The following is a 25,078-nucleotide window of genomic DNA, read 5'->3' as shown; positions in this document are numbered from 1 at the left end:
TAAATGAAAACTAAATTTATACAAACTAGTAAAGAACAACTGGAATTTGGAATTTTAGAAACATCAAAATTTATAATAGCATGAAAAATATGAAATATTTAGAGATAAATATGACGAAGTGAAAGATCTGCACACTGAAAACTGACAGAAATTTAATACATAATAAATATATGGAGAGTTATACTTTGTTCATGGATAGGAAGATTTAATATTGTTAAGATGCTGAGGTAGGCAGAATAATAATCCCCACCCAAAGGTTCCTGTCCTTATCCCTGGAATGTATGAATATCTTATCTTACATGGCAAAGGGGACTTTGCAGATGTGATTAAGTTAAGGATCTTGAGACTAGGAGAGCTGGATTATCTAGATGGTCCCAATGGAATCCGAAGGGTCCCTACAAGGGAAAGAAGGAGGCAGAAGAGTCAGAGTCAGGGAAGGAAATGTGACTGCTGGCTTTGAAGATGGAAGGGTGGTACAAGGCAAGGAATTCAGGCAGCCTCTAGAAGCTGGAACAGGCAAGAAACGGATTCTCCCCTAAAGCCTCCAGAAGGAATGCAGCCCTGCTGACACCTTCATTTTAGCCTCATAAGACCTATTTTAGACTTCTGACCTCCAGAACTGTGTGCAAAGCATAAACAAACTAAGTTTGGGTTTTTGTAGGCCACTAAGTTTGTGGCAATTTGTTACAGCAGTAATAATCAAAAATTCTAAATTCTTTTGTAGAAATTAACAAGCTGATTCTAAAATTCATGTGAAATTCATGAAAAGAGACCATATCCTGAGCATTTAAGTCATTTAACATTAACAAACTACTCACTATGTACTGATCTCTCTTATAAATGTTAGGGAAAGAAAAAAAAAAACATAGAAGGGAATGTCCCTGACCATGAGCTTCACTGATTCATTTGTTCATTCAACAAATATTTATTGAGCACCTAACAGATGCCAAGCATTTTCTTAGATGGGACACATCACTGAACAAAACATTAGCTGCCTTCATGGAGCTAATGTGGGATGCGATGCAGGGTAAGGGTACAGAAAACAGTAAAAAATAAATATAATTAGTGGCACACTAAGGGTGAAATGGTGGGAGCAGTCAACCCTAGTACAGGCAATAAGGGAATGCTTTGTTGAGAATTTACAAACAATAGTCAAACTGACTAAAAAGCAGCTGCTTTTTATTACTACCATGAGCTAGCAACTCTAATCAATGTCACTGATGAAATACCCCTCCCTGAAAAAAATCTTTTGTTGATCTAAGTTTTAAACAATTGCTACAGTTGCTGCTGAGTTTAACTAATACACATGTAAGTTTCAAATTATCAGATTTTTATTATTTATTCTTTAATAAATGTTGTTTTCTACACAGACATTCATTTGGAAAACTCCCAGTTATAAAGCTGGCCCACATACATGCAGACTTAGCCACATACATCTGTTTCAAGAGAAGCTTATAAGGCTTTGACATACTTCAAGCTTGCCTAATGCAAAGTTCTTGTCTCAAACCCTTTCTTAGGATGCACTTCACTTCAACCCTGTGGTATGACACTCTTCTGCATTTAAACCATAGATTCAAAATAAACAATGATAGCACAGGGACTGTAAAGACCAAGAAACAGGACATGAGTTATTACAATGCTGTCATTTTATGGGACCTTCTTTTTGGCATTTATATTTGTGCTTAAAGTTTTAAAACAACGAAAGTGCAAGCAACGGGATGGAACATTTTTGTTTGGCAAATGCAAATTTTAGTTCACACTCAAAATATGTTACTAAATTTGAATAATACCTTTAATATTAAAATATTATTCTTTTAAACTGTTAAATGTTTCCAAACTAAATAGCAAAAAAGAGAATAAAACATATCAGCAATTTTATCATTAGTTGCCTAGATTGTATGTTTGGAGATTTTCAGTATTATTATTATTATTTTTTTTTTCTTTTTTTAAATTTTATTTATTTATTTATTTATGGCTGTGTTGGCTCTTCGTTTCTGTGCGAGGGCTCTCTCCAGTTGCGGCAAGTGGGGGCCACTCCTCATCGCGGTGCACGGGCCTCTCACTATCGCGGCCTCTCGTTGCGGAGCACAGGCTCCAGACGCACAGGCTCAGTACTTGTGGCTCACGGGGCCAGCCGCTCCGCGGCATGTGGGATCCTCCCAGACCAGGGCTCGAACCCCTGTCCCCTGCACCGGCAGGCAGATTCTCAACCACCGCGCCACCAGGGAAGCCCCAGTATTATTTTTTAAAATCACTTATTAGTTAAAGAGAAATCAATTCCATAAAATATCAGCCTCTAACCAAAGAAGCGAAGTTCAGACATTTACCTAGATATAAAAAACTGGCTAAACATTTGTGCTTTTTTTCCTGCCTTATACTACAGTGTGCATTTCCTTTTTCTTATTTATCTTACTGTCATGCTTATAATAATGAATCTCAATAAATTTCACTGTCTGCATGATAACTAATTTCATTTATGAAATTTTTATGAAAATATTCCATCATTTAGGGGAGTAAAGTGTTAAAAATTATCCATTTTGGGTTTCATATGTTCTAGGCACATCACTGAACATAATAAATAAGTAAATTATCTAGTATATAAGAAAGTGCTAGGAGCTAGGGAAAAGACAAAGCAGGGTAAGGGGAATGGGAGTGTAAAGACAGGACATGAATGTTAAAATATAAATAGGGTGGTCAGCATGGGCATCACTGAGGTGAGGCTTGAGCAAAGACTTGATGGCATGGGAAGGTTACTAGGTATCTCATGGGAAGGATACCAGGTACCTGGGAATTCCACAGTTACTATTTTTCATATATTTGTTGCAATATTTCATCTAAAAGATCTTTATGGTATGCTCAGTTTGAAAATGTCTAATTTAAGACTTCCAAGAGGTTCAAGAAAAAATGTAATTTGATTGCATCCCTGCAGTCTTCCCTTCCTAAATCCAATCCAAATACCAATTACCTTTCCTTGAGCAGTTATTAAAATCAGCATCCAAGTGGGCCAGAAGGGTGGGTTGAAGTCTCAGGATCCAGATGAAAAGAGCTGAGTTTTCCCCCTGGATGAGAATGAAGGCCCTGGCCTAAGCAAGTAGCCCTAGGGCAAAGGCAGGAATGCCCCAGTTCTTGGGAGAGAGGCTAACCTGTAGAAACTGGTCATCCCCCCCAACCCCCAAGAAGACCAGCCTGTGTATTCTGAAATTCCTACTGGACTCCCAGCCTCTAAGGAGTCATAGTGGAGCTGGGAAACTTACTTAGCTGAGTCCTTTCTACTCCTCTACAGAAGACCTAGAAGCCTGAGACTCATGTACCTCCCAACACTTAACACTTAAGGTATGTTGGACTTGAACCCCAAAAGTAAGAAGAGGCCTAAGTTAGATAAAGGAAAACGACAACATACCAAATAGGCTAAAGTGATAAAGAACAAACAGAAAACCCAGAACAGGTGGCTCCTAGCAGAACAAAACTGCCAGAGGAGATCAACATCAGCTTGAGCCAAAAAATAATAACAATAATAATAATTGTTATTATTTTAGTTCTTTTTTTAATATTTATTTATTTATGTTCCTTATTTTTTTTGGCTGCGTCGGGTCTTAGTTGCGGCATACGGGATCTTTGTTGAGGCACGCGGGATCTTTCTCGTTACGGTGTGGTCTGTTGGGGTTTCTCTCTAGTTGCGGGGCACCGGCTTCTCCCAGTTGTGGCATGCGAGTTTTCTCTCTCTAGAGAGAGAGCACAGGCTCCAGGACACGTGGGCTCTGTAGTTTGTGGCACGCGGGCTCTCTCGTTGAGGCACGCGAGCTAAGTAGTTGTGGCACGTGGGCTTAGTTGCCTCGCGGCATGTGGGATCTTAGTTCCCCAACCAGGGATGGAACCCGCGTCCCCTGCGTTGGAAGGCAGATTCTTTACCACTGGACCACCAAGGAAGTCCCAATAATAATTATTATTAGAACATTTAAGGAGACTTGGAGCTAAAAACATATAAAAATTCAATAGCTTAACTGAAGAACTGGAGACCATATTAATGGTCTGAAAGATCACGTAGGAGAAATATTCAGAAACACAGAGCATAACTACAAAGAAGAAATCATGTGTACAAGATAATGTGAAGCAAAGACTCAGCCCCAGGAGAACAAATGTTAACAGGAGCTAAAGTGGAAGGGGAGAAACAGAGCAAAGGCAATGATTAAACAGATAGCAGAACAACTATTCCACAACTGCAGAGATGAGACAGAAGATGGAAAGATTCGAGTTCCAGGCTTTGATGGACACACCCTAATAAAATTTCTAAATTTAAAGAATAAAGATATTAAAAGCTTCCAGTCTTAAAAAAAAGTCACTCTCCAACACCAGAAGATTCTGGAGAACAAACTCATTTTTTTTTTTTTAGTAAATGAAGGCAAAGAATCAAGCATTCATCTTACCTCTCCTATACAAACTGACCTCCAGGTAAACTCTAGTGGATATGAGGAAATCTTTCTTTACTTTTGTGAAGAATATAAAATATTTTATATTCCAGATAATAAATTAAGAAAAATGATAAAATTAGAATATCAACATTTTTGCAACTCCTAATTAATTAATGGCTCTAGGCATTGTGCTTCAATAGCAGCAACTCCCTGGAAAGATAAATAGGCATTACACACTTCCAATGGGAAGAAGACTAAACCACCTACTAAGTAGTCTGGCCAAAAAACCCCAAAAACAAAAACAAAAAACTCAGCCTGAACTTGATCAAGTCTCTAGATTCAGTTATCAATTCACAAGAAATACAGAGGATAAAGGATCACATTAACTGCACCACAGAGATGCAGTCAGCAAAATCATACTGTCAGAAATTCTTCAGAACTCGGTTTCTTCAGCGAATAAACTGCAAGGAAGGAAGAGAGGTGGATCACATAGAAGAAACCTTAAAGAATAAAAGAAATACTAATCAATCATCCACGTGTGGTCCTGTTTCGAAGAATTATGAAACTTATGAGACTATTAGAAATTTGAGCACTGACTATTTGATGATATTAAGGAATATTTTAGGGTGAAAATGATATTACGATTGTTTTTTTAAGTTCTTATCTTTTAGAGATACCAACTGAAACAGCTGATGAAATGGTATGATGGCTGTGATTTGCTTCAAAATAACATGATGGACATGGATAGGGTAGCAACGAAGCCAGATTGGCCATGAGTTGGTAATTGTTGAAGCTGCTGATATGTACATGTGGGTTTACCGTATGTTCCGTCTACCTTTCTTATATAGAAATTCAAGCATAATCAAAAAGTTTTACATGAGGCTTTTTTGTTGACTAAGTAGAAGCAAGGGTAAAAAAAGCATTCAGCTTACTACAAAGGATGCTACATGAAATATCCTAACTCTTCTGAGAAATTCCAAACATCATAATGCCTAATATAATCCAAGAGGCTGAGAAAAAAATTACTTATTTCTGGCTCTTGGGAAATATATATATATATTTTTTTTAATTTTTTTTTTTTTTTTTACCATACGCGGGCCTCTCACCAATGTGGCCTCTCCCGCCGTGGAGCACAGGTTCCGGATGCGCAGGCTCAGTGGCCATGGCTCATGGGCCTAGCCGCTCCGCGGCATGTGGGATCTTCCCGGACCGGGGCACGAACCCGTGTCCCCTGCATTGGCAGGCGGACTCTCAACCACTGTGCCACCAGGGAAGCCCGGGAAATATATGTAATGGGTGATAATTTAGCATTTTACTGGAATGTTCACATTAGCACAATATAAAAAACTCAAAAAAAAGTTATTTTTAATGACAAAGTCTTCAAAGAAAAAGATTATTTTAAGGTGTCATAACATATACCACGTTCATATCTTCTTTCTAGTTGCTAACCTAAATGTTGCTTAAGATTTAAGTCATCAAAACAGTACTATGGTACTGGCAAAAGAATAGACACATAAACCAATGGAACGGAATAGAGAACCCAGAAATAAACCCATGTATATACAAATCAACTAGTATTTGACAAGGGAGCCAAGAATATTCAATGGAGAAGAGACAGTCTCTTCAATAAATGGTACTGGGAAAATTGGATATTCACATGCAAAAGAATGAAACTAGATCCCTATCTTACATCACTCACAAATTTAACTCAAAATGAATGAAAGACTTAAATGTAAGACTTGATACCATAAAACTTCTAGAAGAAAACAAAGGGAAAAAGCTCCCTGACAATGGTCTCAGCAATGATTTTTTTTTTTTTGGATATAACACCTAAAGCACAAGCAACAAAAGCAAAAATAAACAAGCAGACTACATCAAACCAACAAGCTTCTGCACATCAAAGGAAATGATCAACAAAATGAAAAGCCAAGCTATGGAATGGATAAAAATATCTGCAAACCACCTATCTTATATGGGGTGAATATTCAAAAAATATAAGGAACTCATACAAATCAACAGCAAAAATCAAATAATCCAATTTAAAAATGGGCAAAGGACCTAAAAAGACATATTTCTAAAGAACATGTTCAAATGGCCAACAGGTACATGAAATGGTGCTCAACGTCACTAATCATCAGAGAAATACAAATCTAAACCACAATGAGATATCATCTCACGTTTGTCAGAATGGCTATTAACAAAAAGACAAGAGGTAACAAGTGCCAGTAAGGATGTAGAGAAAAGGGAACCCTTGTGCACTGCTGGTGGAATGTAAACTGGTACAGCCACTATGGAAAACAGTATTGAGTTTCCTAAAAAAGAGTTAAAAGTAGAACTACCATATGGCCCAGCAATTCCACTTCTGGGTATACATCAGAAGGAAATAAAATCACTATTTCAAAGAGATACCTGTACCCCCATGTTCACCGCAGCATTATTTACAATAGCCAAGACAGGGAAATAATCTAAGTGTCCATCAACAGATGAATGAATAAAGAAAATATGGTATGTATACACACACACACACACACACACACACACAAACACACAATGGAATATTATTGGGCCATTAAAAAAAAACAAGGAAATCTTGCCATTTGTGACAACATGAATGAACCCTGAGAGCATTATGCTAAGCGAAATAAGTCAGAGAAAAACAAATACTGGATGATCTCACTCATATGTGGAATTAAGAAAAAACAAATTCATAGCAACAGGACAGATTGGTGGAAAACAGAGGCAGGGGTGGGCAAAATGGGTGGAGGTGGTCAAAAGGTACAAACTTCCAGTTATATGATAAATAAGTTCTGGAGATGTAACGTACAACATCATGACTATAGCTAACAATATTGTATTGTATATTTGAAAGTTGCTGACAGTAGATTTTAAAAGTTATCACAAGGGAAAAAAAAATTGTAACTATGTGAGGTGATGGATGGTTAACTAATTGTGGCAATCATTTTGCAATATATACATTTATCAAATCATTATGTTGTACGTTTTAAACTTATATAATGTCAAACATCATTTATACCTCAATAAAACTGGGGAAAGATTTACATCAACCTGAGCTCTGGCTATTGTAGTATTTTGCCATCAACACAGTAGCACACACTGAGATACAGAGCCTGCCTATCACAAGCTTATACAAGCACAGCTTTTCAGGCACAGCTTATACACTGGTTAAATGATCAGAGAGCCTTTTATTTTATATTCATGTATTTGTGCAAGACTGTATGTACTATAGGACTAATCTAAAATTAATTAGGAAAAAGGTTAAAAGAAATATATGAAAATATAGAAAAGTATTTCAAATGTACTTACCTTAAAGTAACTTATACCTACATGAAAGGCTAAAATAGTGTTACTTGTCAGATATGACAAATTATGTCAAAACTTGAGTTTTTTCCTGCTTTTAAGACACCTCAGAAAGTGTCAGCACTCTATATATTGGCCCAAATTGCTGATTTATGCATCATAAAATATGAAAAATGTGCAAAATTGTTAAGTAGGCTATTAGCTGCCTCCTCACTTACTCCTGGTAGCTAAAGAGCCTCATAAATTATTTCAACAAACTTGTAGGACATATTATGCTAATGAAAGTGGCCCTGCTACATACCCACTACCAAACTGTAAAATTCAGTATTTTGCTTTTGATGTTTCACAGAAATGCAAAGTGTTAACAGTAACAATAATAATAAACACAATTTTAAGAGCATAACACCCAAAGCAGTAAAAAGAAAGTAATTATATATACCTGGGGAATCTGTTCTTTCTTTAGAATCTAAAAATATCATCTCATGCATCAGAGCATGAGACGTGATTCTCCTTCTTTTACCACATATACCCAAATAAGATTAATAATCGTGAAATTATCTAATCCTTTTAAACCTAGCTATTGGAGTTAACTTGATCACCTTGATTAGTAGCCATAAGCAAAATATATTTACTCAAAATACCTCCCATGCAACAGAGGAATAAGTTCTTTATGCCCTGATTACCAATCAAGGCCCCTCTGGTTATTGTTCTTTCTATAAAACACAGTCCTAGGACATTTCTCCAATACGTTTAAAAATCTCCCAAACGAATAAATCCTATGAAAATCACCAAGTATACCAGAAAGTGGTACCTCCCACTGGCACACCTACTCTAGGTCACTGCAACTCTCATACCTGCCACCTGCCTTGATATCTTCATAGTCACTCTCTTCTATTTATTCACAAACAAGGTTCACTTACGCCCATAACAATTCCAATATCCAAACTGTATTTCTAAATCTGAGTTCAAGAAACACTCTAATTTATTTCTCGGATGCCATGTAGTCATTTTTTAGGTGAAAAGCACCCTAGATTCCAAATGAGCAGGTACTTGAGCTTAATTGGCTAGATCTTCCAATGGTGATGCCTTAATCATCTCTAAACAGAGCCCTGAATAGTGTCCAGCACACAGTAGGCAGCGAACAAATCTTAAACATGAATGAATTTTAATTTTCTAAGGCCTCATTTTAAAATATAACTTCTTAGACTCCTTCAACAACTAAACTGAAAACAAAGACTTCACTATATTTGTCTAGAGAAATTCTACCTTAAATCATGTTATGCAAACAACGCATAGCCTCTATGAAAACTATGTCTGTTACACAATAAAATGAACCTTTTGTTTACTGAAGGAGAAAAGAGTTGGAAATGTGTATTTATAATCTTGTGCTTTGGAAAAAAAATTTTGTCATAGGAAAAAAAATGTTAGAACATCTGTTAGAAGGTTCTTCCTCAAAAGCGTAAGCAATCTACAATATGTCACTGTATGTGACATATAATTCAATTAAACATAACCACAATTATAAAAATTATTTCTATATCAGTCAGGTGTAGGCTAGAGTATGCTGTAGAAATTAACAACCCCCCAAAGCAAAGGTTTTATTTCTCACTCACACTACCTATGCATCCTCCTTCTACCTGTCTTCCCACTCTACCTCACACTGCCCATCTTTCTCACAATAGGACCTAAGCTGACAGAGCAGCAGATACCTGCAACACTGTAGCAAAGAGAAAGATGACAATGAATCATACACTGGCTCCTAAAGCTCCTGTCCATCAAATAGGTCATTTCTGCTCACATTTCACTGGCCAAAACCAGTCACATGACACACAACTTCAAAGAGGTCAGGGATATGCAATCTTAGTATATCTGGTGAACAACACCAATGACTACTACTTTAAAAAAGACATTATCTGGAATCAGATGGATTTAGGATCAAATCCTTGTTTTGCAACTTGGAAGTATACTTAAAAATAAAAAATAGTAATAACTACCTTATAGGGTCATCAGAAAGATTAAATGACATAATGCAAAATCAGATACTTACCAGAATACCTGACCTTGATTCATTCATTCAATAAATATTTGGGGGATATCTGTCAATCTCCATTCTAGGTACTGACATACAGTAATTATGTACTAAATAAGTTTTTTTGTTTGTTGCTATTGTTATTAGAAATGCCTTTTGAGTTCCAACCAGGGCCCCCAGGAATAAGCCTTCATTTCTTAGCAGTCTCCAGATTCAGAAGAGACTTGTTCTCTTGTTCTCCAATAACCATTTTCTTTCTTATATGGTAATAGAACCCCTGACTTTTAGCTGGACACATGATCTCGTGGAATTCAGACTACATATGCCAGCTGTCCATACAGTTAAGATGACCACAGCTCTAAGTTCTGACTACAGGAGGAGGTATCATGGGGCAACTTACCAGAAACTTCCTTAGGGGACAGCAGGTGTGAATCTTTTGTCTACTTCTTCATCCTTTCCTCCACCAGGCTGTCTAGAATATCAGTTCTATCTTGGACTATGAGACCATGGCCGCGCATGGCAGAGGAACAAAATAGAAGGATCCTCATTTCCTGACACTGTGGAGTGTCATACCAGCCCTGTACTGTTATGTGAATAATAAACTTGCGTCTTATTTAATCCACTGTTATTTTGCATTTTCTATTATTCAGAGTCAATCTTAATCCTAATAAATAGAGCAACATAACCTGTTAACTCTTTAAAAAAGCAAGCTGCATGAAAGAATAGTAACTCTTGATACCTGTACATCTTCATAAGAGACGATACCACTGTTGGTAGCAGCAGTGTACAGCAGAATGGCTTGAGAAAGACAACACTTTTAGAATCAGTTCTTCCACTCCTATGTAAACCTTTGGCAAGCTATTTAACCTAGCCAGGCATAAGCTTCTTGTATATAAAATGGTAATTAGATCTAAATAGAGCTATTAAATGTGAGAATTAGTGTGAAGAGGTTTATGAAAATACTTCATAAATTATAAATCATTAAATAGTATCAGTATTACTTTGTCAATTGTTCCCTCTCCCCACCTTTCCTTCAGAATTGGGGCATGAAGACAGATTGCAGTACATAAGAATCACCTAGACAGTCACCCTCAGAGATCCTGATTCATTAGGTCTAGCACAAGAACCATGAATCTGCATCTCCAACAAGCACCCCCAAGGGACTGTTGAAAGTAGCCTGCCTACTACACTTTGAGAAACACCACTCTAGTGATCAGACCCTACATATTTTTGCAATCCTGTGCTCAAGTGCCCCAATATTTTAAGACTGTGAGGAAACACAAGGACAGTTCCATAGCTTCTCCAGTGCCTAACTAAATGCCAAGTACCGAATAGATAATTTAATAATTTTTGTTGAACTGATGAACTGAAGTGGAAAATGACAAAATGGGACTGAATTAAATGACCCACTATAGATTTCCACTTCTGGCCAACATAATGTAACAGGGACCAAACTTGCCTTCCTGCCTGAAACAGCTAAAAACTTGACAAATTAGAGGAAACAACAGTTTTCAAGACACTGGATATCAAGTAATAAAGGACATGATTCCTGAGAAATAACAAGAAACAATGGAGGTGAGCTTTACCGTTGCCCTAGTTACTTCTTGGGGAAAGTTTCCAGGCCAAAGTACAAGGAGAAGGAGCATAGAACCTGGTGAGCTGTCCCTGAGTAGAGGGGAGAGAGCTGCCAAGTCCAGGTACGTCAGAGTGGCTAGAGTTTGCAAGCCAGAATACCGGAGAAGAGAGAGCTGTACCAAGGGAGACCCCTCCTCAAATCTTCAGCATACACACATGTGCGAGCAAATGACCAGAGGCTGGGCAAAAAACCACCTGAAAGGACTTAAAGGAACAATCCTGAGCGCTTACACAGGGCAGGGAATAGGGTCTGTTCTTATCAGCCAGAGTGAGAAACCTCATAATTTAAGGACACTGGATAGAGTTAAGTATGTTGAAGAATTTTGCCTCAGGAGTGGGAAAAAATGATCCCTAGATCAAATGCTGCTCTGGTCCCACCTGACAAAGCTCAAGCAAGACTTGAAAGGATTAAACTGTTTCCAAATAACTTATCCCAGCAAAAAGCTCAAGAATATTTATAGGAATCCAAAAATATCCTGCACCCAACAGGGTAAAATTCACATCAGGCATCCGATCAAAAATTACCAGGTATGCAAAAAAGAACTACTACTTCACTATTTTCAAAAATAATTTTCTTGGGCTTTTACTGAATCTCAAATTTTCCTTAAAAAAAACCCTACAATCATTTTTATCATTTTCACCCTGTGTGTTAATCGCAAAAGTCCTCATCTACATAACTGAACTGCTATTCCCCAAATGAAATATTAACACTTCTAAGACAAACAGCATAGTGGTTAAAGGAACAAGCTTTAGAGGCATGAAAAACAGGGTCTGAATTCTCTCTTAGCTTGTCTGTGTTCCTGGGCAAGCCACTGAACCTCTCTGAGTTGTAGTTCCCTTATCTATAAAAGGGGATAAGAATATTTACTTCACAGGGCTGCTATAAGAAATATCCTGAAGTAAACAATAAATAGTAGCTCTCACATCAGAATTAGCACACTATCATAAGAGAAGTTCAGAAAAGTTACCACACACTCAGACATTTACTGAGCACCTATCATATGCTAGGTGATATGTAGGCACAAGGAATATAAAGGAAAAAAAAGACACTGTTAAGGGGACCCAAAGTATATCTTATGTTGAATCTGCATTTAACAGTTCAAGTACAAACTTCATTTTGTATTTCTTAATTTCTAAGTAGGGCAATTATTTTAAGTTCCTTCTATAAAAATTAAAGGACGTTTTTCCCTTTGAAAGGAAAAAAGTAAGAAGTTGTCAGGTTCAACCAATTAGGGCATGTCTGAGAAATCCTTGGAATCTGAAAAACGTGGTAAAACTTGAATTGAAAAGCAATCTGCAGGGGTACCTTCAAGATGGCGGAGGAGTAAGACGTGGAGATCACCTTCCTCCCCACAGATACATCAAAACTACATCTACAGGGCTTCCCTGGTGGCGCAGTGGTTGAGAGTCCGCCTGCCGATGCAGGGGATACGGGTTCGTGCCCCGGTCCGGGAAAATCCCACATGCCGCGGAGCGGCTGGGCGCGTGAGCCATGGCCGCTGGGCCTGCGCGTCCGGAGCCTGTGCTCCGCAATGGGAGAGGCCACAACAGTGAGAGGCCCGCCTACTGCAAAAAAAAAAACAAAACAAAAAAAACACTACATCTACATGTGGAACAACTCCTACAGAACAACTACTGAACACTTGCAGAAGACCTCAGACTTCCCAAAAGATGCCCTCAGGCGATCTACACGCAGAGGTGGGGCTAAATCCAAAGCTAAACCCCAGGAACTGTGTGAACAAGAAGAGAAAGGGAAATTTCTCCCAGCAGCCTCAGGAGCAGCGCATTAATTCTCCACAATCAACTTGATGTACCCTGCATCTCTGAAATACCTCAACAGACAACTAATCATCCCAAAATTGAGGCGGTGGACTTTGGGAGCAACTGTAGACTTGGGGTTTGCTTTCAGTATCTAACTTGTTTCTGGCTTTATGTTTATCTTAGTTTAGTATCTAGAGCTTATTATCATTGGTAGATTTGTTTATTGATTTGGTTGCTCTCTTCCTTTTTTAATTGTTTTTACATATATATATTTTTTCTTTTTTCTCTTTTTGTGAGTGTGTATGTGTATGCTTCTTTGTGTGATTTTGTCTGTATAGCTTTGCTTTTGCCATTTAACCTAGGGTTCTTACTGTCCGTTTTTTGCTTTTGTTTTTGTTTTTTGTTTAGTATAGTTTTTAGCGCTTTTATCATTCGTGGATTTGTTTTTTGGTTTCGTTGCTCTCTTCTTTCTCTTTCTTTTTATTTATTACTTTTCTATTTTTAATAAGTTTTTCTATTTTAATAACTTTATTTTATTCCCTCCCTCCCTCCCTCTCTCTCTCCTTCTCTCTCTCCCTCTCTCTCTCTCTCTCTGTTTCTCTCTTTTTCTCCATTTTCTTCTGAGCCACGTGGCTGTCAGGGTCTTGGTGCTCTGCCTGGGTATCAGGCCTCAGCCTCTGAGGTGGAAGAACCGAGTTCAGGACATTGGTCCACCACAGACCTCCCGGCCCCACACAACATCAAACGGCGAAAGCTCTCCCAGAGATCTCCATCTCAATGCTAAGACCCAGCTCCACTCGATGACCAGCAAGCTACAGTGCTGGACACCCTATGCCAAACAACTAGCAAGACAGGAACACAAACCCACCCATTAGCAGAGAAGCTGCCTAAAATCATAATAAGTTCACAGACACCCCAAAACACACCACCAGACGTGGTCCTGTCCACCAGAAAGACAAGATCCAGCCTCATCCACCAGAACACAGGCACCAGTCCCCTCCACCAGGAAGCCTACACAACCCACTGAACCAACCTTAGCCACTGGGGAGCAGATACCAAAAACAACAGGAACTACGAACCTGGAGCCTGCAAAAAGGAGACCCCAAACACAGTAAGTTAAGCAAAATGAGAAGACACAGAAACACACAGCAGATGAAGGAGCAAGGTAAAAACCCACAAGACCAAACAAATGAAGAGTAAATAGGCAGTCTACCTGAAAAAGAATTCAGAGTAATGATAGTAAAGATGATCCAAAATCTTGAAATAGAATGGAGAAAATACAAGAAACATTTAACAAGGAACTAGAAGAACCAAAGAGCAAACAAACTATGGTGAACAACACAATAAATGAAATTAAAAATACTCTAGAAGGAATCAGTAGCAGAATAACAGGCAGAAGAACGGATAAGTGACCTGGAAGATAAAATAGTGGAAATAACTACCATAGAGCAGAATAAAGAAAAAAGAATGAAAAGAATTGAGGACAATCTCAGAGACCTCTGGGACAACATTAAACACACCAACATTCGCATTATAGGGGTCCCAGAAGAAGAAAAGAAAAAAAGGGACTGAGAAAATATTAAGAGATTATAGTTGAAAACTTCCCTAAAATGGGTAAGGAAATAGTCAGTCACGTCCAGGAAGCACACAGAGTCCCATACAGGATAAATCCAAGGAGAAACACGTCAAGAAACATATTAATCAAACTATCAAAAATTAAATACAAAGGAAAAATATTAAAAGCAATAAGGGAAAAGCAACAATTAACATACAACGGAATTCCCATAAGGTTAACAGCTGATCTTTCAACAGAAACTCTGCAAGCCAGAAGGGAGTGGCATGACATATTTAAAGTGATGAAAGGGAAAAAGCTACAACCAATATTACTCTACCAAGCAAGGATCTCATTCAGATTCAACAGAGAAATTAAAACCTTTACAGACAAGCAAAAGCTAAGAGAATTCAGCACCACCAAACCAGCTCTACAACAAATGCTAAAGGAACTTCTCTAGGCAGGAAACACAAGAGAAGGAAAAGACTTACAATAACAAACCCAAAACAATTAAGAAAATGGTAATAGGAACATACGTATCGATAACTACCTTAAATGTAAATGGATTAAATGCTCCAACCAAAAGACATAGACTGGCTGAATGGATACAAAAACAAGACATGTACATACGTTGTCTACAAGAGACCCACTTCAGACTTAGGGATACATACAGACTGAAAGTGAGGGGATGGAAAAAGATATTCCAGGCAAATGGAAATCAAAAGAAAGCTGGAGTAGCAATTCTCATATCAGACAAAATAGACTTTAAATTAAACACTACTACAGGAGACAAAGAAGGACACTATATAATGATCAAGGGATCAATCCAAGAAAAAGATATAACAATTGTAAATATTTATGTACCCAACAAAGGAGCACCTCAATACATAAGGCAAATGCCATAAAAGGGGGAACTGACAGTAACACAATCATAGTAGGGGACGTTAACACCCCACTTTCACCAATGGACAGATCATCCAAAATGAAAATAAATAAGGAAACACAAGCTTTACATGATACATTAAACAAAATGGACTTAATTGATATTTATAGGACATTCCATCCAAAAACAGCAGATTATACTTTCTTTTCAAGTGCTCATGGAACATTCTCCAGGACAGATCATGTCTTGGGTCACAAATCAAGTCTTGGTAAATTTAAGAAAACTGAAACCGTATCAAGTATCTTTTCTGACCACAATGCTATGAGACTAGATATCAATTACACGAAAAAATCTGTAAAAAATACAAACACACAGAGGCTAAACAATACACAACTAAATAACCAAGAGATCACTGAAGAACTCAAAGAGGAAATCAAAAAATACTTAGAAATAAATGACAATGAAAACACAATGACACAAAACCTATGGGATGCAGCAAAAGCAGTTCTAAGAGGGAAGTTTATAGCAATACAATCCTACCTCAAGAAACAAACATCTCAAATAAACAACCTAACCTTACACCTAAAGCAATTAGAGAAAGAAGAACAAAAAGACCCCAAAGTTAGCAGAAGGAAACAAATCATAAAGATCAGATCAGAAATAAATGAAAAAGAAATGAAGGGAAACAACAGCAAAGATCAATAAAACTAAAAGCTGGTTCTTTCAGAAGAGAAACAAAACTGATAAACCATTAGCCAGATTCATCAAGAAAAAAAGAGAGAAGACTCAAATCAGTAGAATTAGAAGTGAAAAAGAAGAAGTAGCAACTGACACTGCAGAAACACAAAGGATCATGAGAGATTACTACAAGCAACTATATGCCAATAAAATGGACAACCTGGAAGAAATGGACAAATTCTTAGAAAAGCACAACTTTCTGAGACTGATCCAGGAAGAAACAGAAAATATAAACAGACCAATCACAAGCACTGAAATTAAGACTGTGAATAAAAATCTTCCAACAAACAAAAGCCCAGGACCAGATGGCTTCACAGGCAAATTCTATCAAACATTTAGAGAGGGGCTAACACCTATCTTTCTCAAACTCTTCCAAAATATAGCGGAGGGAGGAATACTCCCAAACTCATTCTATGAGGCCACCATCACCCTGATACCAAAACCAGACAAAGATGTCAAAAAGAAAGAAAACTACAGGCCAATATCACTGATGAACATAGATGCAAAAATCCTCAACAAAATACTAGCAAACAGAATCCAACAGCACATTAAAAGGATCATACACCATGATCAAGGATCATACTCCATGATCAATTATCAATTACCCCAGTGGGGTTTATCCCAGGAATGCAAGGATTTTTCAATACATGCAAATCAATCAATGTGCTAAACCATATTAACAAATTGAAGGAGAAAATCCATGATCATCTCAATAGATGCAGAAAAAGCTTTCGACAAAATTCAACAATGATAAAAACCTTTTATGATAAAAACCCTCCAGAAAGTAGGCATAGAGGGAACTTACCTCAATATAATAAAGGCCATATATGATAAACCCACAGCCAACATCGTTTTCAATGGTGAAAAACTGAAACCATTACCTCTAAGGTCAGGAAGAAGACAAGGTTGTCCACTCTCACCACTCTTATTCAACATAGTTTTGGAACTTTTAGCCACAGCAATCAGAGAATAAAAAGAAATAGAAGGAATCCAAATCAGAAAAGAAGAAGTAAAGTTGTCACTGTTTGCAGACGACATGATACTATACATAGTGAATCCTAAAGATGCTACCAGAAAGCTACTAGAGCTAATCAATGAATTTGGTAAAGTAGCAGGATACAAAATTAATGCACAGAAATCTCTTGCATTCTTATACATTATTTTTCCTAATGATGAAAAATCTGAAAGAGAAATTAAGGAAACACTCCCATTTACCACTGCAACAAAAAGAATAAAATACCTAGGAATAAACCTACCTAAGGAGACAGAAGACCTGTGTGCAGAAAACTATAAGACACTGATGAAATAAATTAAAGATGATACAAACAGATGGAGAGATATACCATGTTCTTGGATTGGAAGAATCAACATTGTGAAAATGACTCTACTACCCAAAGCAATCTACAGATTCAATGCAATCCCTATCAAACCACCAATGGCATTTTTCACAGAACTAGTACAAAAAATTTCACAATTTGTATAGACACACAAAAGACCCCGAATAGCCAAAGCAATTCTGAGGAAGAAAAACAGAGCTGGAGGAATCAGGCTCCCGGACTTCAGACTATACTACAAAGCTACAGTAATCAAGACAATATGGTACTGGCACAAAAACAGAAATATAGATCAGTGGAACAGGATAGAAGGCCCAGAGATAAACCCATGCACAAAAAAAGGTTCACCTTATCTTTGATAAAGCAGGCAAGAATACACAATGGAGAAAAGACAGCCTCTTCAGTAAGTCATGCTGGGAAAACTGGACAGCTACATGTAAAAGAATGAAATTAGAACACCTGCTAACACCATACACAAAAATAAACTCAAAATGGATTAAAGACCTAAATGTAAGGCCAGACACTATCAAACTCTTAGAGGAAAACATAGGCAGAACACTCTATGGCATAAATCACAGCAAGATCCTTTTGGACCCACCTCCTAGAGAAATGGAAATAAAAACAAAAATAAACAAGTGGGACCTAATGAAACTTAAAAGCTTTTGCACAGCAAAGGAAACCATAAACAAGACGAAAAGACAACCCTCAGAATGGGGGAAAATATTTGCAAATTAAGCAACTGACAAAGGATTAATCTCCAAAATATACAAGCAGCTCATGCAGCTCAATATCAAAAAAACAAAGAGCCCAATCCAAAAATGGGCCGAAGACCTAAATAAATATTTCTCCAAAGAAAATATACAGACTGCCAACAAACACATGAAAGGATGCTCAACATCACTAATCAATAGAGAAATGCAAATCAAAACTACAATGAGGTATCACCTCACACCAGTCAGAATGGCCATCATCAAAAAATCTACAAACAATAAATGCTGAAGAGGGTGTGAAGAAAAGGGAACCCTCTTGCACTGTTGGTGGGAATGTAAACTGATACAGCCACTATGGAGAACAGTATGGAGGTTCCTTAAAAAACTACAAATAGAACTACCATACAACCCAACAATCCCACTACTGGGCATATACCCTGAGAAAACCATAATTCAGAAAGAGGCACGTACCACAATGTTCATTGCAGCTCTCTCTATATATATATATTTTTTTTTTTTCAGTACGCGGGCCTCTCACTGTTGTGGCCTCTCCTGCTGTGCGGGCCTCTCACTGTTGTGGCCTCTCCCGTTGCTGAGCACAGGCTCCGGACGCGCAGGCTCAGCGGCCATGGCTCACAGGCCTAGCTGCTCCGCAGCATGTGGGATCTTCCCGGACCGGGGCATGAACCCGTGTCCCCTGCATCGGGCAGGCAGACTCTCAACCACCGCGCCACCAGGGAAGCCCCTGCAGCTCTATTTACAATAGCCAGGACATGGGAGCAACCTAAGTGTCCACTGACAGATGAATGGATAAAGAAGATGTGGCACATATATACAATGGAATATTACTCAGGCATAAAAAGAAACAAAACTGAGTTATTTGTAGTGAGGTGGACGGACCTAGAGTCTGTCATATAGAGTGAAGTAAGTCAGAAAGAGAAAAACAAATACCGTATGCTAACACATATATATGGAATCTAAAAAAAAAAAAAGTTCTGAAGAACGTAGGGGCAGGACCAGAATAAAAACGCAGACGTTGAGAATGGACTTGATGACACGGGGAGGGGGAAGGTTAAGCTGGGATGAAGTGAGAGAGTGGCATGGACATATATACACTAACAAATGTAAAGTAGATAGCTAGTGGGAAGCAGCCATATGGCACAGGGAGATCAGCTCGGTGTTCTGTGTCCACCTAGAGGGGTGGGATAGGGAGGGTGGGAGGGAGACGCAAGAGGGAGGAGATATGGGGATGTATGTATATATAGCTGATTCACTTTGTTATACAGCAGAAACTAACACACTATTGTAAAGCTATTATACTCTCATAAACATGTTTAAAAAATAAATAAATAAAATAAAAACAACCTGCAATTAACATCACCTTTCAAAATTATTCTCAAATTAGTAAACTAAATTACATGCAGCCATAAAGTACATAAAATGGACCAATCTCTTATTACGATAATCCTTTCAGAAAGGCTGGGCTAACAGATGTAAGGAATTAAAATCAAGTTCAAGATGTATTTCATTTGCTCATTCCACTTAAATGACAGATGGTTTAAATATTAACCCTATTAATAAAATGTTTGCATATCCATTATGAATCTGATTGCCTTACCTCATGACTCCACAAATTCATTTTATTAATTTTACTATAGGGCTGCCCATTTCATTCAAGGTCTTCTACACTTATGCCTCGCAAAGTCTGGTCCTTGGACCAACAGCATCAGCATCACCTGGAAGCTGGTTAGAACTACAGAATTTCACTGCCCGTACCAGATCTACTAAGTCAGAATTTGCATTTTTCAAAAATATCCCCAAGTGATTTCCATGCACATTGACATCTGAGTAGCACAGTTCTAAACTGTTGATTTTTTTTCACACTTTTTTTTTCTTACAGTATTACAAAAAGTGTATTTGCTTCCAAATTGTGGTTAACTTATCTACAGATAGTAACTTTTCATAATAATTCAATTCAGACAAATAAATCAATATATACATTCCATAGTCTATATACAAGATGTCTTAGACTTGACCTTACCTCTCAACTAGGACTTCAAGTCTTAGAAGTACTAGACTTGTTGTACCATTCATTTTTTCTCTTAAGTCAACATTTTTGCCTTAGCATGTAGCCACTGTGATGAAAGTCTTCTCTGTAATTAAACAACTGTATAGAACAGTACCAGGAAATCAGATTCTCCCCACAATTTCAGGAAAAAATGAAAAAACTCAAAATAGATTTCAAGGTTGAACTTAAAAGGCCCCTAGAGGAAAAAAAAGCCCAGAATGACTCTATTCTCCACAATAATATATTTTTATGCTTTACCTAACACATATTTTTTTTACTGCAGGTACCACATATTTTTAAAATAAGAAATTCACATGGGACTTAGTGAAGCTCTTTAGATGGCTCATCTTTTATCATTACTATTGCACAATAGTCACAGAACTCATAAAATAGAACAAATCTTGTTTTCTCTTTCGTTTTTCCCTCCCAAAATGACAGACCTGGGCTGAAACTGATCACAGCAGGTAGGATGGTTCGGCACAGATTCAAAGGAAGGTACAAATGTTCAGTTTTCAAAAGCACTGCAAAAGCCAAACCTCATCCCTTGTCACTGTAGCTGTGGCTTTATGCCAAACATCAGAAAACTGTTGAAAAGTGCCGCTCCTTATAAGCAATTATGAAGAGCTTTGCAAAGAAAAGGGAAAAAAAGTAATAACAGTTCCTTAGGATGGTCAATGTCCCTGGCCTCTGGGTTGCAATACAGGAATCTAATAGTTACCCAGTTGCATCTGAGGCCACGCATCCAACAAAGATGCCTGAGGTGAAAGGGTTTAAAGGGTGTTAAGAGAAGGTATCAAGGAACCTGTTGGGCAGTTTCAAAAATTAATTATGTCCTCAAACGTTCCCAGTTTTTTTTTTTTACAAGATCCTATTATAGATTAGTCATTCGATTTAACTCTTTATTCACCCCATTTTGCATCTGCAGCCTATATAATTTCTCAGGATACCGTGTTCCACAAGAGTACAACTAAGTATTTAATGCCTTTTTTAATGGTCTTAGCTCTAATAGTCTAGATTTGGTGAACAATTCATTATGCCCCATCTCTACTCACATTCACAGCCAAGTCTCTCAGAAGAGGTGTCCACGCACATTGGCCACACTTCCTCACCTACTAGTCACTCTTCAGCCCACCCCTATCTGACTTCCACCCCCTTCACTCCACTGAAACTTCTCTTGGTAAAGACCATTAAGGACCTTCATGTTGCTAAATCCAATGGACACCCCTTAGTCGTCATTATCCTTCACTCTGAGGCATTATTCAACAAAGTTAATTGTTCTCTCCCTCTTGAAGTAACTTTTTGTAGCTTTGATGGACCTGCTTTCTCCTGGGTACCTCCCAATTCTCTGTCCCTTGCCAATCTTCTTTAGGAAGTCGGTCCCCTCCTGACCTACCTTGGGGCTTGGTCCTGGAATCTCGTATCATCTCATAACTATAAATGTCACCTTCGTGTTGATGACACATTTACATCTCCAGCCCAGATGTTTCTTCTGAGTCTAGACCAGCATACCCAACTACCCATTCAATATCCCCACTTGGATGCTGCATAAACACACTGAAACCCAATACATCTGAAACTGAAGTCTTGGATCTTTCCTTCACTGTTCCTCCTCCAATGTTTCCCAACCCAGTTGATCCTGCCAGAAACACAAAAGTTCTTTACTCTCACCACTTATACCTAATCAATCTCCAAGTCCTGTCATTTTGGCCTCCAAAATATAGCTTTAACATGCCCGGTCTCCCCATCTCTACTGCCATCCTCCCTCCCCATCCTCCCACCGCTGCCCTCCCGTCTAAGTATTACCATCTCTTGCCTGCCACACTAAAAAAGCGTTCTATGTGATCTTCCTGACTCTACTCATATTCCTCTCCAATTCTATCTCCACACTTCAACCAGAGTGAACTTTCAAAGATGAAAATGCTCCAACTTAAAATCCTTCAGTGGCTTCCTATTGGTTTTAGGACACTGTTCACAAGGCATCTGCCTACCTCTCTAGACAACCTCATTCCATGTTATCAGTCTCCTTGTTCTCTAAGCACCAGCCTTACTCTTTCTGTCTGCACATTACACATGCTGAGGTTTTCCAGGTGCAGGGCCTCTGCACACGTTGCATCCTCTACCTGGAATAATTGTTCTCTTTCTCTTACTTTTCTCCTACCCGCTGCTGCCCAAACCACACCAACATATACACACATGCACAATCCAAAACCCCAGGGTCCACATCCAATAGTCAAGCCAGACCAAAAGGAACTGAATGATCAGTGACTCATGGCAATAAAAAATATCACCAGGACAAAAAAAGAGGATAATATCAGTAAACCCTTACATAACTTTATATGAGGCACTGTTTCAGGTGATTTATATATATTAACTTATTAATCAGTGCTCACAACAATCTTACCAAGTAGATACTATTATTATCCCTATTTTAAGAGAAGGTAAATAAGGTACAGAGAGAATAAGTAACTTAACCAAGGTCACAGAAATTCAGTGGCAAAGCTAGGATTCAAATTTAGTCCTTCTTCTGTGTGACTCTTGGCTGCCTGAAGAAAGACAACTTGATTAAAGACTATTCAACCCTCCCTTCCACATAAGGGATGTGAAACTAGTTTACATAATTATACAGCATCTGCATAAATACTATGTCCTCCACTAGACTAAAAACAAACGAGGGTAGGGATCATTTATACCTTGTTCACTGATATACATCCCCGAGCACCCTGAATAAAATCTAACACATAACTGACGCTCAGTAAATATCTGTCGAATGTATGAATGTTTACCACTCCCTTGCATAACTATTTTGAGAATGCACTGGGTTCCAATCATTATACGTATTTCCTACGTTAGCTGTCGGCTAACCGCCCCTATCAGTCCTCTCCTTCTGTCGGCGTGGCTCTCGGCACGGCACTCCGGTACCAGGCCACAGCCTCCCCTCCCTCCCCGCGGGGGGTGAGAGCCTCCCAGCCCTTCCCGCCCTCAGGCCTCACCTTCCATGTTGTGGAAGAGGCTGTGCCAGCTTCCTGGACAAGCCCAGGCAGCTCTCCAGTGCCCAAGGGCATGAAGCGGCCATACCGCTGCAGAGGCCACTGTGCCGCACCTTCTCCCGGGAGCCCGAAGCCCGCGTGCTCTTTTCCCGCCTCCGCCATGTTCGACTTCCTGGCTAGCGCAGCTCGCTGGTGCCTGCCAATCGGCTCAACTAACCAATCAGGAAGCGAGGTGACCCAAGGCCCACCCTCCCCAAGAGTAGAAGCCAATGGACAAGCCCCAGAGACTCGAACGGGAAGCGGGGTGAGGAGGAGCGGGGTGGGAGAGTTGGAGGGGAGTAGGGGTTGGGGGCGGTGCTCTTCGCGTTAAAGGCGTAGCTGTGGACCTAGGGCGTTTTCTCGTCGTGGTGGACAAAGTGAGGATGGTAACTTCCATCTTGAAGTGGGGCTGTGACGCTTATAAATGGTAGTTGGTCTTGCCTTTGCTTCGTTCGGGCCCTCCCCTTCCCTCAGGCAGCCCGGGTCATTGTCCGGCCGCTCTGAGACCTTTGAGAAAACTGGCCGACTCCCTGTGACTTCTACGTGCTGGGACTAGGCTGGCTCTTCGAGGCTGTCGAAAGCACAAGTGTGTTTTCCTTCCTCACAGAAGACTTTCAGGTGACAGTGGCGCTGCTCACCTGAACCCCACCGCAGCACAACCCCAGTTCCACCCACCATTCAGGAATTAGGGTTATTTCCTCATCATCCTGCAGCCCACTAGACATATTCCCTCCAGATGGGCAAGTTCTCTTAAAGAAGGTAGAGAATGGGTGGGATGCTGCCGACAGTGAAAGGTGTGCCTCAATCAAAAGCAGGTGCAACTCAGTGACAGGCCTGAGTGATTTATAATCAACAAAGCACTTCTACATCTGTTATTTCATTTGTCCTCTCAATAACCTTGTGGTAAATTAAAGAAGCAAAACAGAGATTATTACCCCCGTTGAATAGATGGAGGCAAAATAATGTCCTGAGAGTAGAAGCAATTTGTATAAGGTTACACAGCCAGAGTAGAACTGTGGACTCTGCAATCTCTCCATGTGTCCACCCCACTTGCAAAGAATTTGGGTATCTGTCCAGTTTGTGTCAGATCAGAAGCATTGTGTATGGAAGCTATGTTAACCAAACTAATAGAGTTAAAATGTAAACAATTTTTAAAACCATGCATTTCAAAGGGTACTAAATGTATAGACAATGGTTGGAGAAGTGGTAATTTTTCACTCAACAAAGCACCATTAAATATCTACAGTATATAACTATGTTAGTCACCACAGGGGTTATGGAAATGGGTAAGGCAGCATCTATCCTTCTAGGACCTCAGGATCTAATAAAAAAGACAAAGAGAGGTACCTATGATACCCGACAGTTAATGCCAAGGGAAAGGTGCTCTAAGGATCCAGATAGGGTAAAAGTCCACAAACAGGAATGGCAGTGACATTTCAGTCCTAACATGAAAGGTGAGAAAAAGCATCCCAAGGGAAGATGGAAGAAATTGGTATTCCAAATGGAGGGCAAGTTGAGGAGGAGAGTTGCAGAGATGAGGATAGTGACATAACCAGCCAGAATGCAAGGGATTTTAAGGAAGATGAGGCTACAAAGGTGAGTTAGGCAGAAGAGC

At 39.0% G+C, this 25,078-nt stretch overlaps 1 protein-coding gene across 1 annotated transcript in view; it reads right to left on the bottom strand.

The window, feature by feature from the left end:
• REC114 (REC114 meiotic recombination protein) overlaps window positions 1-23,586 on the bottom strand; it is a gene marked incomplete at its 5' end in the record, with an annotated part of 107,135 nt that extends 83,549 nt beyond the window's left edge. The window contains one exon of the mRNA XM_081227636.1: window positions 23,428-23,586. Coding sequence (XP_081083762.1) covers window positions 23,428-23,586 — 159 coding nt within the window. The remainder of the gene's footprint in view (window positions 1-23,427) is intronic.
• Window positions 23,587-25,078: the final 1,492 nt, after the last annotated feature.

The sequence above is a fragment of the Mesoplodon bidens genome (genome assembly GCF_964165515.1).
Source record: "Mesoplodon bidens genome assembly, chromosome: 3".
Lineage (NCBI taxonomy): Eukaryota > Metazoa > Chordata > Mammalia > Artiodactyla > Ziphiidae > Mesoplodon > Mesoplodon bidens.
This window is presented reverse-complemented; position numbering and strand designations above follow the sequence as displayed.